At 36.0% G+C, this 17,062-nt stretch overlaps 2 protein-coding genes and 1 long non-coding RNA gene across 4 annotated transcripts in view; 2 read left to right on the plus strand and 1 right to left on the minus strand.

Moving 5' to 3' along the window:
* Positions 1 to 17,062, plus strand: part of iqcb1 (IQ motif containing B1) — a 364,203-nt gene that overhangs the window by 9,982 nt on the left and 337,159 nt on the right. The window contains exon 14 of one of the 2 annotated variants that reach the window (XM_082189804.1): positions 412 to 2,583. The exons of the other annotated variant lie outside the window; for it this stretch is intronic. The gene's annotated coding sequence lies outside the window, so the exon portion shown is untranslated. Of the gene's footprint in view, positions 1 to 411; positions 2,584 to 17,062 lie in introns of those variants that run through there. 2 annotated transcript variants of the gene reach the window in all.
* Positions 3,369 to 16,292, minus strand: tbx19 (T-box transcription factor 19). The gene is made up of 8 exons (XM_082190047.1): positions 15,391 to 16,292; positions 13,247 to 13,511; positions 10,535 to 10,669; positions 7,901 to 7,962; positions 5,551 to 5,612; positions 5,203 to 5,403; positions 4,052 to 4,187; positions 3,369 to 3,923 (listed from the first exon to the last, which is right to left on the minus strand). Exons 1-8 carry the CDS (start codon positions 15,615 to 15,617, stop codon positions 3,686 to 3,688), a joined length of 1,326 nt encoding a protein of 441 aa, XP_082046173.1. The 5' UTR covers positions 15,618 to 16,292; the 3' UTR covers positions 3,369 to 3,685.
* On the plus strand, positions 7,812 to 10,027 carry LOC309513937. Its single transcript, XR_014211570.1, has 3 exons — positions 7,812 to 7,838; positions 7,954 to 8,018; positions 8,312 to 10,027. It is a non-coding gene; the product is annotated as an uncharacterized lncRNA (long non-coding RNA).

Consider the following 17,062-nt stretch of genomic DNA (forward strand, 5'->3'; position numbering starts at 1 on the left):
GAAACGATCGCTGCACTGCTGTATACGCACCGCACCTGGAACGGATCGACGGACTGCAACCGCGTGCATTGTGAAAGCTCTGACCTGTTAACAAGGGTACGGAAAAATATACGCACTACAAACGGAGTATGTGTGAAACGGGCGTTAATGTGTTACGTTAACATACTGGACACCTATTCAGCCTGTTGTTCTGTGTGCTACTGTGTAGTTGAATAACTTGCCTTTCCTGATTAAATGTCTGTTCTTGGTCTTGGATTTTGTGAAATAAATTTCTAAATAAATGCGACTTATAGTCCAGTGCGACTTATATATGTTTTTTTTCACTTCATGAGGCATTTTTTGACTGATGCGACTTATACTCCGGAGCGACTTATAGTCCGAAAAATACGGTATGCGGTTTTTGTTTTTTAGCTGTTAGGGGGCCAAAAGTTACATAGTGTACCTTCAAAATATGATTTGCCATTACAAGCCATAAACAAGGTCTAATATGAAAGAAGTCAGTGTTGGAAAATAAAAATATTATTGATCGAGGGACCAAGAAAAAAAATTTTCTTGGTCATTTCTGAAGCTGCTTAGACACTGTGTATGTGCCTTTATGAGGTGTGTGTGTGTGTGTGTATGAGAGAGAGAGTCTACTGCATACCCATAGTGGTCTAAACTCATGCCAAGGCCCCATTCACTGGACAGCCGTCATTATTTTTTACACTCGTGTGAAAACAACAGAGTGGTCCACTCCACCGGCACAATTAAAATAACATTTTCAAGAGTGGAAAAATATGATGGGGGAATAATTTCCTTCTCTTTATGCAAACTACGGGTAATTGAGGCCTGCTTTTGGAGGAAGCGGAACTGTGTGTGTAGTGGTGTGAAATCTGTGAATGCAACTGTAATGTGTTTGTGTTTCTGCCTGTGAAAGTGTGAATGCAATGAATGTGTGTGTGAGGGGAAAAAAAAGAGATAGTAAATGAACGTGTTTGCATGTGTGCTCAATCGGAGGTAAAAAAAAAGAAAAAAAGTGAAAGAGCGAAAGCACTGTGCCTGCCAAAAACTGCCTTGTTCCACATGCCAAAGTGTTTTAATTGATTAACTAGAGTAACCATTTATGCTGGGGCCTAATTGTCGAGTTTCTACCTCAGTTGTAGTTGTATTAAGCTCTCTGTATGAGTCACTCCAGTCAGATGTTCTGTGTTCAGATAACAACTTTGAACTTTTGACCAGACTGTTGTACAATTAGACTCTGAAGAGAAATAAAATATAGAGATTTGGGGTCAGTAAGGTTTTTTTTTTAAATTATGAAATCTTCAGCAATGACGCATTAAATTAATCAAAAGTGAAAGTAATTTGTAATGTTACAAAAGATTTCCATTTCAAATAATTGCTGTTCTTTTGAACTTTCTATTTACAAAGAATTCTGGTAAAAATAAATATTCGGGTTTCCAAGAAAATGTTAAGCAAAACCAGTTTTCAACACTGATAATAATACGAAATGTTTCTTGAGCAGCAAATCAGCATATTAGAATGATTTCTGAAGGATCATGTGACACTGAAGACAGGAGTAATGATGCTGAAAATTCAGCTTTGCCATCAAGAATAAATTATATTTTAAAATATTTATGATATTGCTGTTTTTGATCAAACAAATGCAGCTGATAAGAGACTTCTTTCAAAAACATAAAAAAAATCTTACTGACCCCAAACTTTTGAACGGAGGTGTACATTTACAGTTAAGCAGTTTTATGACGGATGGTTTTATCCAAACGTATGCGTTCCCTGGGAATTGAACCCATGACATTGGTGTTATTAGATGATCACTGACTTGATGACAACATTCACACTAAAGCTTTGCTCAGATCTATTGTATTGACTCGCAACATACCAAATTACAATATTATGACAGAAGACTGCCAAGCACAAATACTGAAAGCACAAAAAGTTCCCCCTTTTCTATTATAATAGATGGGCATCATTTGGGACAGGGCAATAGAGTGCAACAGTTGGGTTCCAGAAGTAGAAACATTCATTTTCTCCATAGGAAAATAGATTTTTAATGATAACTTATAAACCTTTGAGCTTCCGAGATTTGTTAATCGATGATAATTGCTTCTGTTGAAACTTCAGCCTGCATTATTTCAACTTAATTGTGTTTAACAGTGGAATTTGTGGTGAAAAACTAAGGACTGGGTGGTATAATGATATCATGGCGATGGTATATCATTAGAGATTTTGCTATAGAGTGTATCGCGGTATGTAAATATTTAAGCGTAGCACAGCACTATTGACACTTTAGAGTGATGACATGCATAAATGAGACAATAGAGCGTGACGTGCTTGAGGTTAAAAAGAGTCAAGGGCGGTGCTGGCGTGGAAAACTGCCTCTCGCAGAAGGCGATCGAAAATTTGGGACATCCTTAATGTTATAAAGACTTATTAAGGGCAATAAGCTGAGAAAAAGAAGTCAATGCGGTGCACGAGCTGACACACAGCGTAATCGTGTGCACAGAAAGCCGCGTCACTCTGCATGCGATCGCCGATTCAGTTCCCTTTCACTTCTTATTGCACTTGAATCGTTGAATACACACAAAATTATGTCAAAATGCCCAACGTGTGGAGTATTCATGTAAACGCAGTCGGTTTACTCAAGTAAAATTAAACAGTTGGGTGAAAACTTGATGTGTATCAGTATAATGGATACGTGCGTTCAGTCTTAAAGTGACAGCAGCCTAATATTCCCGCTGCTCACTGCATCATTAATGTTAATCAAACAACAAAAGACAAATAGAAAATAACTTACTGCTGTTGACTGGATAACTTTTGTAGCTTTAATAAGAATAAATTAATACATACAGTTAAGACTGGTTATTTAATTTATGTACTATGTCTTAACTACATATTAAATAAACCTATAGTACCTGAAAAACTTAAATTCATATTTTTGTTATCGTATTTCTCCTATTGTTAGTAATTTGCTTTTTATTTTTTATTAAAAAAAGATAAAAACATCTATATCATGATATCATTATTGTAAAATAAAATGTATCATATGAAGAAAGATTTAAGTCATATCGCCCACCCTTATTCCACCAATCAGAGTCACGAGCAAAACGTGCCGAAACAGCTAGCTCCGCCCACTCCCACTAATCACTGCGAAAGTCGGTCTACTGACACACTCTCTCTCTCTCTCTCTCTCTCTCTCTCTCTCTCTCTCTCTCTCTCTCTCTTAATATATATGTATATATATATATATATATATATATAATTAAATCAAATTTTTAATAATATATATATATATATATATATATATATATATATATATATATATTATTAAATCAAATTTTTAATGAGTAATTTTATATTTCTCCATCGTTTTTTTATTCAATTATGCTGTTCGCAATGCTTAATGGTATTGTAGTTCTTTCCCTCAATAAATCCGTTAAGTACACAGTCTTGTCCCTTTGTATTTTTGTCAGATTTTCAAATAATATTTGCTTAAATTCAAGTTTTGTAATATTATGATTCACCTCATAGCTGGTAAGCTTGGTTCGTGGCTTATAACCCTTTAACAAATATTTTTTTTAAATCCTTATGGGAGAAATGAATGGGAAAATTACTTCCGGAACCAACACCACTGAAAAAGTGGTGCACTTTTGCACTCTATTAACACTTCAAAACCAGATCATGAGAGCACTCAAAATGAGTGGGTGGTGACAGAAGACCAGCTCATCCCGCCTACCCTACTGTGATTGGCTTGATCTACACCACTCTCGGAGCTGGTTGGTCCGTGTCCCTGCAGTAAGGAGCAGGGTGATGTAGAAGTGGAGCCACCACCTGCAGGCTCCTCCTGGCTGTGTGTGGCGCTCACAATGCCCCCTGGAGGACAGGAGGATACAGTGCAACTACTCACAGTCCACAGGCATGGATACTGACTGAAAAATCACAGAGGAGCAAACATTACTTTACTTCAGGTTTGTATGTAAAACTGATTTACCTTATTGTTTGACATATTGTCGTACTTAATAAGGCTCATCTGTATAAAGTCAGTTCTCTTTCTGACCTGCTGGCTCCGGGAGAGCTTGGAGCAGGAGGCATGGACAGCATCCCAGCAGGGCCAGGAGGAGATACACCTGTCCAGCTCTCGTGACCAGAGAACATCTGCACAGCACCTGGACTCAGATTCTCAGATAGAGACACTTCAAAGAAAAACAAAACAATTAGGGAGTTAGCAAAGTAAAAAAACACTGACGTGTTATAGGTTGTTTTTTTTGTTTTGTTTTTTTGCCTGTGGATACAAATATAATAGTAGTTTTATATCTATATACAATAATAATATAATATAATACAATGTAATCTAGTTAATCTAATAAATATAATAAAATGAAATATAATAATATAATAAAGGGTTAGACCCTTTTTCTCTTCACCATAGAAAGCAAAAAATCTCATTTCAACACCTGCTGAATATGTGTGATATTTTTAATTTAGCTATTTTACCTGAATATCAACATTTGTGAGATTTAGTTAGTCAAAACAGTTTCTGTGCCTCTGGAAAATAGTGATCAATGACATTATTTTATATTGAATATCAACGTTTTCTGTGATTGTTTGTTAATGAAGGATTTGCGGACACATCACTGTTTTTAGACTTGAGTAAAAAACATTTTTATTTTGAAGTAAAAAATAAATAAATAAAAAATCTGACCCTTGGGGTAAGATATCTTACACTACAACTTACATCTTTTGTATAAATGTAATTTTTATATATATATATATATTTATATTTATTTTGTGTTATTTCTTTCCTATAATAACACATTCTCTGATGTATCATCATCCATGCTAAACTTATCTAAATTTGCTACAATTTATAAGTAAATGCACATTGTTCTTAAGGGGGTCATCTTCCCCTAATATACATAATATAGAATAAATAGAAAACCTGGAAATATAGTGCATAAGTCAAATGCCAGTTTGGAACTTGAGGCTCGTTCCCCTTGGAAATTAATGACTAAATTAATTAATGAAATAAATCAACATTTCTCCTTTCATGTTCCACAGAAGAAGGAAAGTCATACAGGTTTTGGAATAACATGATGGTGAGTAAATAATTACGGGATTTTCAGTTTTAGATTAATTGGTTCTCTTAATGCAAAACGCACAGTGGTCTGTAGCTATTGCTGAGACATGATTCAAATTATGACGTGTCACCTGAGTTATGACCACGGTGGTGGGGGTGGTGGTGATGATGATGGCGGGGCAGGTAGGGCGATGGGTACGGGGCTGCTCGGTGCCCGTGCAGACTTGGGTAGTGTTTGTACCCATGGTGGGGAGTAAGCGGTAAACCTCCTGGGTACGGAAAGTTGCCACCACTAGAACACAGAGTGTCTGGGTTTGATATGAACCATCCACCTGCAAACCAACAAATGGACACCAATATGCTTCACATAACACAGTTAGCATAATGCTATAAATATTTCTTAAACATGTTCATTGTCCATAAATCAGACAAAAATATTAGTTTGCCAACTTTAAGAAAGTGGAAAATGAATCACTAACAGTGTGGTATGCCCACATGCTGGTTTTCAGCTGGAGGTTCTAGATGATTCTTAGGATGGCTCCTATGGAGAGAAAAAGCTTTGTGAATGAGACAAACCTCAAATGAAGAACTAACCTATCAAAACAGTTCATATCCATAAATCAGCACATTGTTCAAAACTTTTTTAAATGTTTTTGAAAAAAGTCTCTTATGCTGCATTTTTTGGATAAAAAATACAATAACAATATTTTAAATAACAGTTTTTTTATTTTAATTTTTATTCCTGTGATGCAAAGCTGAATTTTCTGCATCATTACTCCAGTCTTCAGTGTCACATGATCCTACAGAAATAAATCTACTGTTCATGATAGATTTCTTAATATTATTATTAGTTGGAAAAAGGTTGTGCTGCTTAATGTTCTTGAGCAGCTTTTGTTGTAACATTATAAATAGTGTTACTGTCACTATAGATACATTTAATTCATGTTTGTTCAAAGTTTTAAAGTATAAAAAAATCTTACTTAAATCTTAAAAACTTTGGAACTGTATGATGTATGCAACATCACCTCATATACATTTTTTTTTTCCCTTTTTCACTATTTACATTTTTTTCAGGCAAAATTATTATAATTTTTTTTTTCATTTATTCCTGACACTTTTGATTTTACTTCATCACATAAAGTTTCTTAAAATCTTGTAATTAAATTCAGTATTTATATTTTACTAGTTTATGGTCTGTCTTTGGTCTACTGTAATGCAAAATATATAAATAAATACAATGTATTATTTAAATGGTAAGTTTTATATTTCAAAGTACTAGTTTGTTGTATTGCCTTTTATAATAGTCTAAAATCATTAGTTGTGTCCCAAATGATGCACTATACACTATGCACTTATACACTATACTTGTGCACTATGTACTCAAACATGTAGAGTATGAATTTTATACGGTTATTTTGTCATTCACCATTGTAATCTGACAGCCCTGCCCCCTTCACTACGTAATTAAAGCTACGACAGTTGAGTGCATGAAGTGTCCAACATACCATACTTTAGCTATGTCCGAAATTGAATACTTCCTTACTAAATAAATAGTATGCAAAAAACTGTACGCCAAAAGAGTAGTATTCGAAAAACAGTAGGCGAAAAGTCCCCGGATGACCTGCTACTTCCGCCAAGATTCTGAAGTGTGCACTGTAAAAAAAAATTACATCCCCAAGTCAAAAATTTCAAGTGACCGATAACATCTAAATTTTTCAATTAGTCTGACGTATTATTTCTCATTGAGCCAATGTTAACAGACTATTGCAACAAGAATTTCACTTGGGCCAATTGAAAAATGTAGATGTTATCGGTCACTTGAAATTTTTGATTTGGGAGGGTTAGAAATTTTTTACAGTGTGCATTCGATGGACACTTTACTATCCCGTGAGGGCATGAGAGGAGATTTGTGAATGGAAGTGAAGCGATGCAACTGACGCTGGTTGGTCACATGAGAGTAACAACATGGAGGATGTAGTACATCCGGATTTCATTCATACTACTACCCATATTCATCCTATATAGAGCGTACTTTTTTAACGGTCATGGTCAATTTAAATTCAAATATAGTACCTACTCAGACAGGAAGTGATTTCGGATGAAGAGTTTGTTTTTTCGATAGAATTTCACTAATAGAATAGTGCATAAGTATGCGAATTGGGACTTTAAGAATTACACAATATACTAATAATAATTTAGGGCTGGAATTTTTCCTTTAGTTGTGATGAATGTAATGCAATGCAAAATATTCAAATGGTCCTAAAATATGGCTTCATTACATATTCGTATTATATATGTGTACATTTTCTTTATGCAAAATGTTTCTTTTTCTTTCCTTTCTTTCAAGTTTTAGATGAACATCTTTAACCAAAATAACTTTTTTTTTTACGAGATTCACCCTGTAATTGTACATATTTACACAGTACAGAGTGAGTCTCATTTAAGTAGTTTTTTTTAGGAGTGTTTTACCTCTGCTCCCGTGAAGTTATGACTACATTTACTGGAGTACAATTATTCAGCGCTCATTCCACCAACATTGTTGTGTAATATCTCACACATTCTTCACTGTAGCCGCTTAAAATCTCTCACTCTCACTTCACACTGCCTCTCCAACAAGCTCCTTTACTCACACACTCACTCGATTCAAAGCATAAACGTTTAATAATTGGTCGCTAATCACGGCTGATTTCGCACAGTCATGCTAGCTTGACTAGCGCTAATGCCTGCTATGATATTATTATGAGTTGAAATACGCATTGTTAAATTGGTGAGAAAACTTATCTTCTGATACTGACAATGTTTGTTCGATGTAATTTAAATACATTGTACCTTTCCTTTGCATCGAGGAAAGCTTTGGCAAACGGATTGTGTTTTATCTTCAGTGCAGTTATCTATGAAGGGAAGGAAACCAGAAGGATTATGAGGATAAAATATTTGAACACCAGAGGTCACATATTTTCATCTCCTAATATTATATTTTTCAACAATTTTACAAACTATTATATTTTGCATTCAGCAAAACACAAACAAGTAGCTTCTTTTTAAAGGTACAGTTCACCCAGCAAGATTTACCACTGAAAAACAATTTTATAAGTTTACACGACACTGTTTTCAACTAAAAATGCATTTTGGCCATTCATTTACACGACAGCAGCGTTTTGGGGGCCTGAAAATGCAAACTTTTTAAAACGGGTTTCAAAGTGCAAGTTTCTGAAAACAATTCTGTTATTGTCTTCATAGATACAGACGGTTGGTCTGGGAACGCCCCCGGGAACGCCCCGTCACGTGATGTGAATTTAGCCCGTGGGGGAAAACATTGCCTTGGCGCACATTGAAATACACGGGGCAATCATGCCAAAGAGTTGCTGTGTAGTTTTTCTGTACCGCCAATAAACAAACAAATTATGAATTGATGTTCTACATCCTTCCTAATAAACACACAGAACCGGAAATGAGGACAAAATGGCTTTTGAGCTTTCTTTTTTGAGATTACTGTGTGAGTAGATCCCTGTGTGATATAGTAGTGGGTGTTAAACTCGTATTAGGCAGTGGTGGGCTAGTTTTGTCTACATCCCTTACGAAAAAGAACTATAGTAATCCTGTAAGATTTCTATAGTTGTGTATAATACTTCTGTGATGTTCTGTAATACCTCTATAGTACTTCCCAAAATACTATAGGATTACTATAATATTTTGTCCCAAAATACTACAAGATTCCTATAGTTGTTTTTCATAAGGGATGTCTCATTCACATTAGCGTTATCAGCTGAAGGCTCATGACGCGAGCTGTGAACCTATGGAGTAGACTGCAGTCTGTGAGTTACTAGAGGACTTTAGGGATAACTGTCAGCACAGTCCCTCGGCAACTTCGTACTACTGATCACCGTTTTACAAAATGATTAATAGTTTGGAGTGAAGCATACGTACAATTGGTAAGTGACAAGGTTTTATGGAGTTATAGTATGCAACATAAGTTGATTGAGTTATAGGCTAATGTTACCGCTACAGCTACCGCGATGTCTTGGAGATTCAACCAGATCATAAAATATGTCTAGAAACGACACCTCCGGCCATTTGGTTGGGTCATTGACCCAGTTTTTAATTAAATAAGGGCTATCATAACCTATTGCAGTTCATTTTACAATGTACCGTTGCCGGTCGGCAGGCGTCAATTACTCGCAATACCACATTTTTGTCATTCAAATACACACGATGTTTGCAGTGTTTTCCCCCACGCCGACTCCACCCTCGCCACCCCCCAACTATGACTAGATGCCGACTGTATGTATGTAAACTACAAAAATGCAAATTTGTAAAAACGGTGACGTCATGCGTATTACATGTTCAGTCTATAGACCTTATGTAGCCCCGCCCCTTTTCAGCGCTGCGCTCATTGTCTTTTGACTTCCGGTCTGTATTTTCACAGCGATTCTGCGTGTTTATTAATGAACGGCTCGTTTTAAAATATTTCCGGTCGACTGACATTTGTTAAGTCATCTGCTTTAAACATCACAGTCCTCATGATAACTTTCGTTAACTTTTAACTTTAAATCCACTTCAAAAGCTAATTACTCTTGTACAGCAATGCCATAGAAATATACAGAGCGACCGCAAAAACGGAAGTTAAAAGACAAAATTCTAAAGATGGCGGCGCCCTCGTTTCTCTGCCGCATAAGGTCTATAGGCGCATAGTTTTTCTTTACAAAGTGACATCACCAACTACTGGCCTGGCAGCACAATACTGAGTTTTTAATCGTTTTTGCGATCCATGTAAATGGGGATCGTTTTGAAAATGTTGTCGTCTGTACACGGAAAATGCGAAGGAAAAACTTTCCTGTTTTTAGTACATCGTTGTCGTGTAAATGCGCCTTTAAAGGGGACTTATTATGCCCTCTTTTTGGTCTTGATTTTGTTTTTGGGGTCAACTAGGATCGTTTTTTTTGTGTGCTGAATGCTCAAAAACATAATTTTTCCTGATCTTTTACATTGCAGAACCTTTCTTTCAATGTGCCCTGATTGGTCAGCTGTACCAGTGTGTTGCGATTGGTTAATCACTTCAAGCGTTTTGGGGAAATGTCACGCCCCTTACCATAACTGAGTTATGAATCAACCAGGCCTCGTCCCTTTTTTTGCTTATGCATTTGGCGGGAATAATTTAAATGAGGAACATTGTGACATGCATGTTCCCAGAAGAAAAACTTCAGGGAGTTCAGAAACAGTGCACACTGATAAAGACAATAACTCCCATTGGAGTGACTTTGTAACTTTGGAGAGCTTTTCATAATATACTTTCACTTCTTGGTAAAGAGCAGCATAAACATCCTGCCTAACCGTACTTTTCAAGCTATACAGAAATGTTTTTTTTTTTCTGTCTTTTGGAAAACATGAGAGTGAATAAATCATTCTGGGTGAACTATCTCTTTAAGCATGTTTATCCTATATGTTTAGTGAAGATGCTCTAACCTCCTCATTCTGGTAGGCTGTTACAGCGATGAACTGAGTGTCTGTGAAAGAGATGTTGGTCACCATCCTGTGGTTTCCTCCTACACGAACAATGTGAATTTGAGGTTCGTACTTATGGAGAGAATTCAGCATGATCTGGATCAGGTGATCAGAACAGAAGATAAAAGAAAAGTAAGAAAGAAATTGGCTCTTTACAGGACATTAGTTTACAACATATGTTCAGCTAAAAATGTAGGTCCATACTGCACCGGTATACATTTTTAGACTGAATTTGAACTAAATTCTAAATGAGGTATCAAACAATTGATATAGAATTGCAAATACCTGTAGATTTTGAATGTAAAGAAGAGTTAAAACAGACTGAAGTCCAAAGAAATCCATACAATTTTGGGGTAACAATACAGTACATACATGCTATAGACATTCTACTAACTATTAAGTAACTTTGCAACTACATGTCAAGTAACAGTCATTAGAGTATTAGTAGACTGTTTTTTTTAAATATCTGTTAACACTTGATTTTGATGCTCCCCAACAGACATTCTACTGACTATAAGTAATTTTGCAATTTTGTCAACTTATTCTACTAACACCTAACACTAATCTAACAGTCTACTAGTCAACTACAGTCTACTAACACTCAAATGAGAGTTAGTTGACAAGTTACTAAAGTGGACCATCGAAATAAAGTGAAACCCAGCAAAAAAATTATACTTTTGTGAAATATTAATTGCAATTTAAAATAAAAAAATGTGTTCTATATTTATATATTAAAAAATGTATTCCTGTGATGGCTGAATTTTCAGCATCATTACTCCAGTCTTCAGTGTCACATGATCCTTTAGAAATCATTCTAATATGCTGATTTCTTATTTCTAATTATTATCATTTCTTATTGTTATCAATGTTGAAAACAGTTTTTGCTCTTTAATATTTTTTTGTGGAAAGCATACAAAGCCATTCAAAAGTTTGGGATAAGATATATAATAAAAATAAATAAAAGAAAAATACATTTATTTTATTCAGAAAGGGTGCATGATTAGAAGTGACAGTAAAGACATGTTTAATGTTACTAAATATTTCTATTTCAAATAAATGCTGTTCTTTTGAACTTTCTATTCATCAAAGACTCCTGAAAAAAAGCACGATTTCCACTAAAATATTAAGCAGCATAAACAACATTTCAACATTGATGATAATAAGAACCATTATTAATAATTGAGAACCAATTATAATTAAGCAGCAAAGCAGCATATTAGAATGATTTCTGAAGGATCATGTGACACTGAAGATGCTAAAAATATTTCTGAAGCCTGCCTGTTATTATAGCCACTTACAGATTTCATTCCATTTATTTTCTTATTTGTATAAAATTGCCTGGAATTATACAATATAAACAGTGGCTATTTTGTAAGTGCTGTATGGCAAAATTAAAATGAGTTTGATGTCTGTTTAATTGTTTTGATATGTCTAATCAGATGAGAAATAATATAGGCTGTTTCCATATCAAGATGTAATTATTCAGGTCGTGACCAATGTAATTCAAATTCCAACTTATCAGTTAAAAGGGAGTCAATTCTTAAACAGTATCACTACATATTAGTAGGTTTTTATATTTACACACACTGCATTGTCTAAATAAAAAATTCTTGGAATGACTGCAGTGACCACGTCAAGCATGATTAAATCTATCGAGCGAATTCTGAGAAAGAGACAGGCGGAACGAGAGAGAAAAGCTGATTTTTTTTCTCTCTCTAATTGGTAGATTACAATGACTGATGAGGGGCAGGTACTCATCTGCATGGCTACAGGGGACATAAAGGGCTTTGTGTGCCTTTCTCTCCCATTTGCCTTTTTTTAATATGTTGCCTTTTTGAACATCTAAGGACTGATGGCTAAATTAATTTTGCATAGAAAAAAACAGAGGTAATTACCATAATGTACAACTAACCACTGCAATTATTTCATTTAGAGCTGGTTCTCTCTCATCGTCCTCTCCGCTGCCAGCTCCGCGTTTAAAAACCCCGGTAAATAGGGACCAGGCAGGAATACAGGAGAAGAGGATGGGGTGGCAGGGAGGGCGCAGGGGAGGGGTCATGTAAATACCAATAATAATTTGGTGGCGGAGTCATACTCGAATGGAGCGGGCTGGAGCACCTCGCAGCGGCCTCGCTGAAAGCCAGGATGGCTAGCTGAAGTAGACCACTCTCTGTCTGAACGGCAGGAAGTGCATTAAACGAGAAAAGTGCCAATTAAGAGCTGTTTATTCCTGTTTACATGCAGTCCCTGCTGAACAAAGGGGCTCCATAGGTGAAGTGGATGCCGAGGAGAGCACTAATTGTATAAATGCACACTTGAAATTTCCCCGTGGCAGCGCACAGGGTGATTAAAGGCAGGCCAAGACTCCTAAAAGCTACAGAGAGGCCTGTTTGGACACACAAGAGACCTGAGAGGCTACTCAAGATTACAGAGCAGGCCACGTACGGCATTACACACCTGCACAACACGAGCGTTACATGTGTATAATGTGCAGGCGGCCTTTGTTTTAATGCAGGGAACAAATGTCAATTTCTCAGATTCATCAATCTACAGACACAAACAGAGAGATAACAAAGGAGAATGGCAAACTTATGGCGAAAGACGGAGAAGTGGAACTTATTTCAGCTATTTCATGCATTACAAATGTGTGTATACGTGTCAGTGTTTCTGCACCTGGCCTCCTCCGTTGAGTTTGTTGGTCAGTTTGACTTTGTTGAAGGACACTGGAGCTTTCATCCAGTGGGCACCGAAGTTGGGGGAGTCGGGGTGGATGTAGACACAGCTGTGACTGTGAGGTTCAGGTTTGCCCGCAGGGACCCACTCGCCGTTCACGTACTTCCAGCGGTGCCCGTCTGCAGGGCTGAAGTCCAACAGGAACGAATACATGGCGTTGGGATCCAGACCCGTCACGCAGACCTTCAGAACTGGAAACATCCTCCTGCAAAGGAGGAATTATGACAGGAGAATTGCTTAAAAATGGTTACTGGATCTCCTGTGCACTCGTACAAAAATTGATAGTTCCAGGAAGAATCTTTAACTTCTATGTTAAAACCAGCGCCTGGTTCTTTATAGTTGAAAAGGTTCTAAAAAGAAAAAGTTATTTTAGGAACTGTCCAATGAAAGGTTAACCAAAATCATTCTTCTATGCCATTGCTGTGAAAACCTTCATTTGGAATCTTTATTTTCAAGAGTGTATGTTCTATGGATACCTTCGTGTTTTTCGTGTCCATACAATGAAAGTCAAAGGGTTCCAATTTTGTTTTGAATACAACTGGCTTTCGCTACATGGACAAAAACACTTCAATACATCGTTTGTGTTCCACATGCAGAAGAAAGAAAGCAGGTTTGGAATTACATGAGGGCGAATAAACGATGACAGAATTTGTATTTTTAGGGGAACTATCCCTTTAAGACAAAAATCTTAATTGTCCAAAAGCTCTAACACACTCGCATAAGTGATTAAAAAGTTATTCCCCAACAATGATCCACACCGTCTGCCAAAACTCTACGAGCAGTTACAAGCACAAACTTCATGAGAGGCTGGACGCTAGTCATTTTCCACTTTTTCCCCCCATGATTATTTTTTATGGATGAGAAGTTTAAGAGGGGCTGCAAATGGAAGGACACCCACCTGCAGAGCTGACCTGTAACTACTGAATGAGTTGGTCAAGTCACCCTTCAGCCTGACAACACAACAAGCCTTTTTCAATTAAATTAATCTGCCTGATCCAAAAAAACATCAAAAACACCGCCATGTGCCAATAGCAACATACAATTATAAACCTGCTTAGAGATGACAAGGCATTTTGATAGAAAGACAGATGGATAAAGGAAAGCAGATAACTAGAGAGACATAGTTTGATCATTTTAGTAATCCAAAATGTAATGAGAATCCTTATTAAAAAAAAGTAGCACCAAAACTACAACTGATTTTGCAACAAATTTGCTTTTAAAGTTCTAGGTTCAAACTATGACATTGACTGTTAAAATATTTGCATCTTCATTTTTCCCTATTCTCTCTGTTATACCATTCAAAAAACAATATTGCAGTAAATTTTATATGTGGTGCGCAAAAGTATTTGGACACCTAAGTCACGATTAAAAAATGTCCTGTCGTCGTTGTATTAGATGCACTGTAAAAAATGATATGATCAATAAGTCAATTTCAATGTTTTTACATTATACTTTAACTCATGAAAATAATGTAAGCAACTTAAAAAAATAATAATAATTATATATGAGATTAACCTCCAGTAAGTTTAATATAATTTAAGTTGAAATGACTCATACAGCGACTTTCAATAAGGCAGCAACTAAATTTATGAAGCTGTTTTTACAATTAATTTTAAGCATATAGACCCAAAGTGATTTTTACTGGGTGAGAAATCAGTTCTCACGGGTGTCCTCGCAGATGACATCCAGAAAGTGTGCATTTTTTCTTCATTTTAAACAGTATAAGTATTGTTTTATCACTTAAAACCTAATAAATGTCTTTTGTGATTTTTTTTTTTCTTGAAGAGTGCTTCAATATCATCTTTCTTTAAAATGTTTTAAAGAAAGATGATAGCACAAATATATAATTATAATATTTTGTGAAACATTGCAGAGACATTGCATCATTACATTTATGTGACTTAAAATTATTAAAAGAGGATTAGAAATTAGAAGGACTAGAAAACAATTAGAACGTATTAACTTATTTTCTTCAAAAGTTCAAGTAAACTTCACAAACATATTTTCTTACATATTCTATAAACAAACACTACTGCTTTATTAAAAGACTTTTACAGCGTTTGCGCAGGTTCCTCGCGGCTCACCTGCCGTTCTTCGTCACAATCATCTCATTGGTGACTTCTTTGAATTTCCTCCAGAGTTCAGCATCTTCCAGGGTGACTTTGAGCTGTTTCTCAGTGGGGTCCCCCTTCTCTCGGCCGGCCTGTAACTCGCTCTCCACGACGCTGAGCAGTCTGGTGATACAGCAGTCACTGCTGGCCCGAGCACCGGTCACCGCTCCACCGCTCCGTACATCTTCCTCAACCTTCATGATCTCACACGCGCGCGCCAAGTGGAAAACAACTGGACTTAAACTTTAGCTCACTTTCATTTATGAGAAGATTTCTGTGCCTAACAACTTGTGGACTGCATCAATCATAAAAGAAAAATAACTCTCTTTAGCACTGACGTGTGTGTATTCTAGTAAGTAGCCGTTTGATCTGTACTTCAGCTCACTGCGACCACCTGTTCTTATGACCGGAGGACTAACCTGCAGTCACGTGGGCTTGCCCTAATTAAGTGATTCATTCACAAGCATTTTTTTTCCCCATTTCAATACCAATTCTAATATTCAAGTTTATTTCCAGTCTTCACATTTATATTATTTAGGCAATGTTATGCTGTTTAGATAATACGCAGAAAGTTCTAACGAAACTTCTGACAGGAAGAACATTAGAGAAATATAAACGTAGGCTACATTTAAATAATTTACGTAAAACAAAGAAAACAGTGATGTCTAAAACAAATCGTAAATCACGCTCTGTTAGGCGTATTGCAAATATAACAACAACTCGATGTTTCTTTTCAGAACCACGGACAGCTCGTAAAGGACGTGTGTGTGTGTGTGTGTGTGCGTACGCTAGATAAACTCAACGTAAAATTCACAATTTATAGACTCATCAGGTCTATTAAATAAACTTTACTTTGAATTGTAAGGCTATAAATGATGTGATGTAGCCTAGTTATTTAGGTTACACCTATATTATTATTATTAATAATCTTTTTTTTTTGTGTGTGTTTTTTTTTTTTGTGGGGCTTAAAACTTTCAGGATTAAAAAAGTCAGGATTACTTTTTTTATTAGCCTATTATTAAAAGTTTTGCTTAGGTCAAATGAAATACCATAAAAAGAAATAAGATATCTCCATAACTTTATAGGCTACATATTTAATTTCTGTAAAAAAAAAATAAAAAAAATAGGGTATTTTTTCAATTATTTTTCAGAAAATTAAAGCAAAGATAGCCTATGTAATCACATGGATTTTAAACTTAAATATTGAACCATAGGCTAATATACAATTAGCCTATTGAGCAAATAAGCATTCGGTCTAAAATGTATAGCCAAAGTTATGACCTGATACGATATCAGGTCATTGTTTTTGTTTTTTTACATTGTAACTGTACTGTACAAAAAGGCTAAACCAGCATATTTCCTTAAAACAATTAAGTTAACGAACGACATACACGTGATAGCCTACTTTAAAACCTCATTTTTCTAACTGCAGTAGAACTGGCATGAAACATCAGAACATCTACTGTGATTCACAGGATGGACTCATGTGACGGCGTAGATAAGGGCATACTGTCAAAGAGCTTAGTATTGTACAAGCCATGTGGAGCATAAATAAAATACTGGATGTTCTCTGCAGCGAACGGGAATGAACGGAAACTCGATCCAGCGACCGGCGCTCTAATCACACAGCCGCGCGCATGGAGAT

Source organism: Leuciscus leuciscus (genome assembly GCF_965113295.1).
Source record: "Leuciscus leuciscus genome assembly, chromosome: 14".
Taxonomy (NCBI): domain Eukaryota; kingdom Metazoa; phylum Chordata; class Actinopteri; order Cypriniformes; family Leuciscidae; genus Leuciscus; species Leuciscus leuciscus.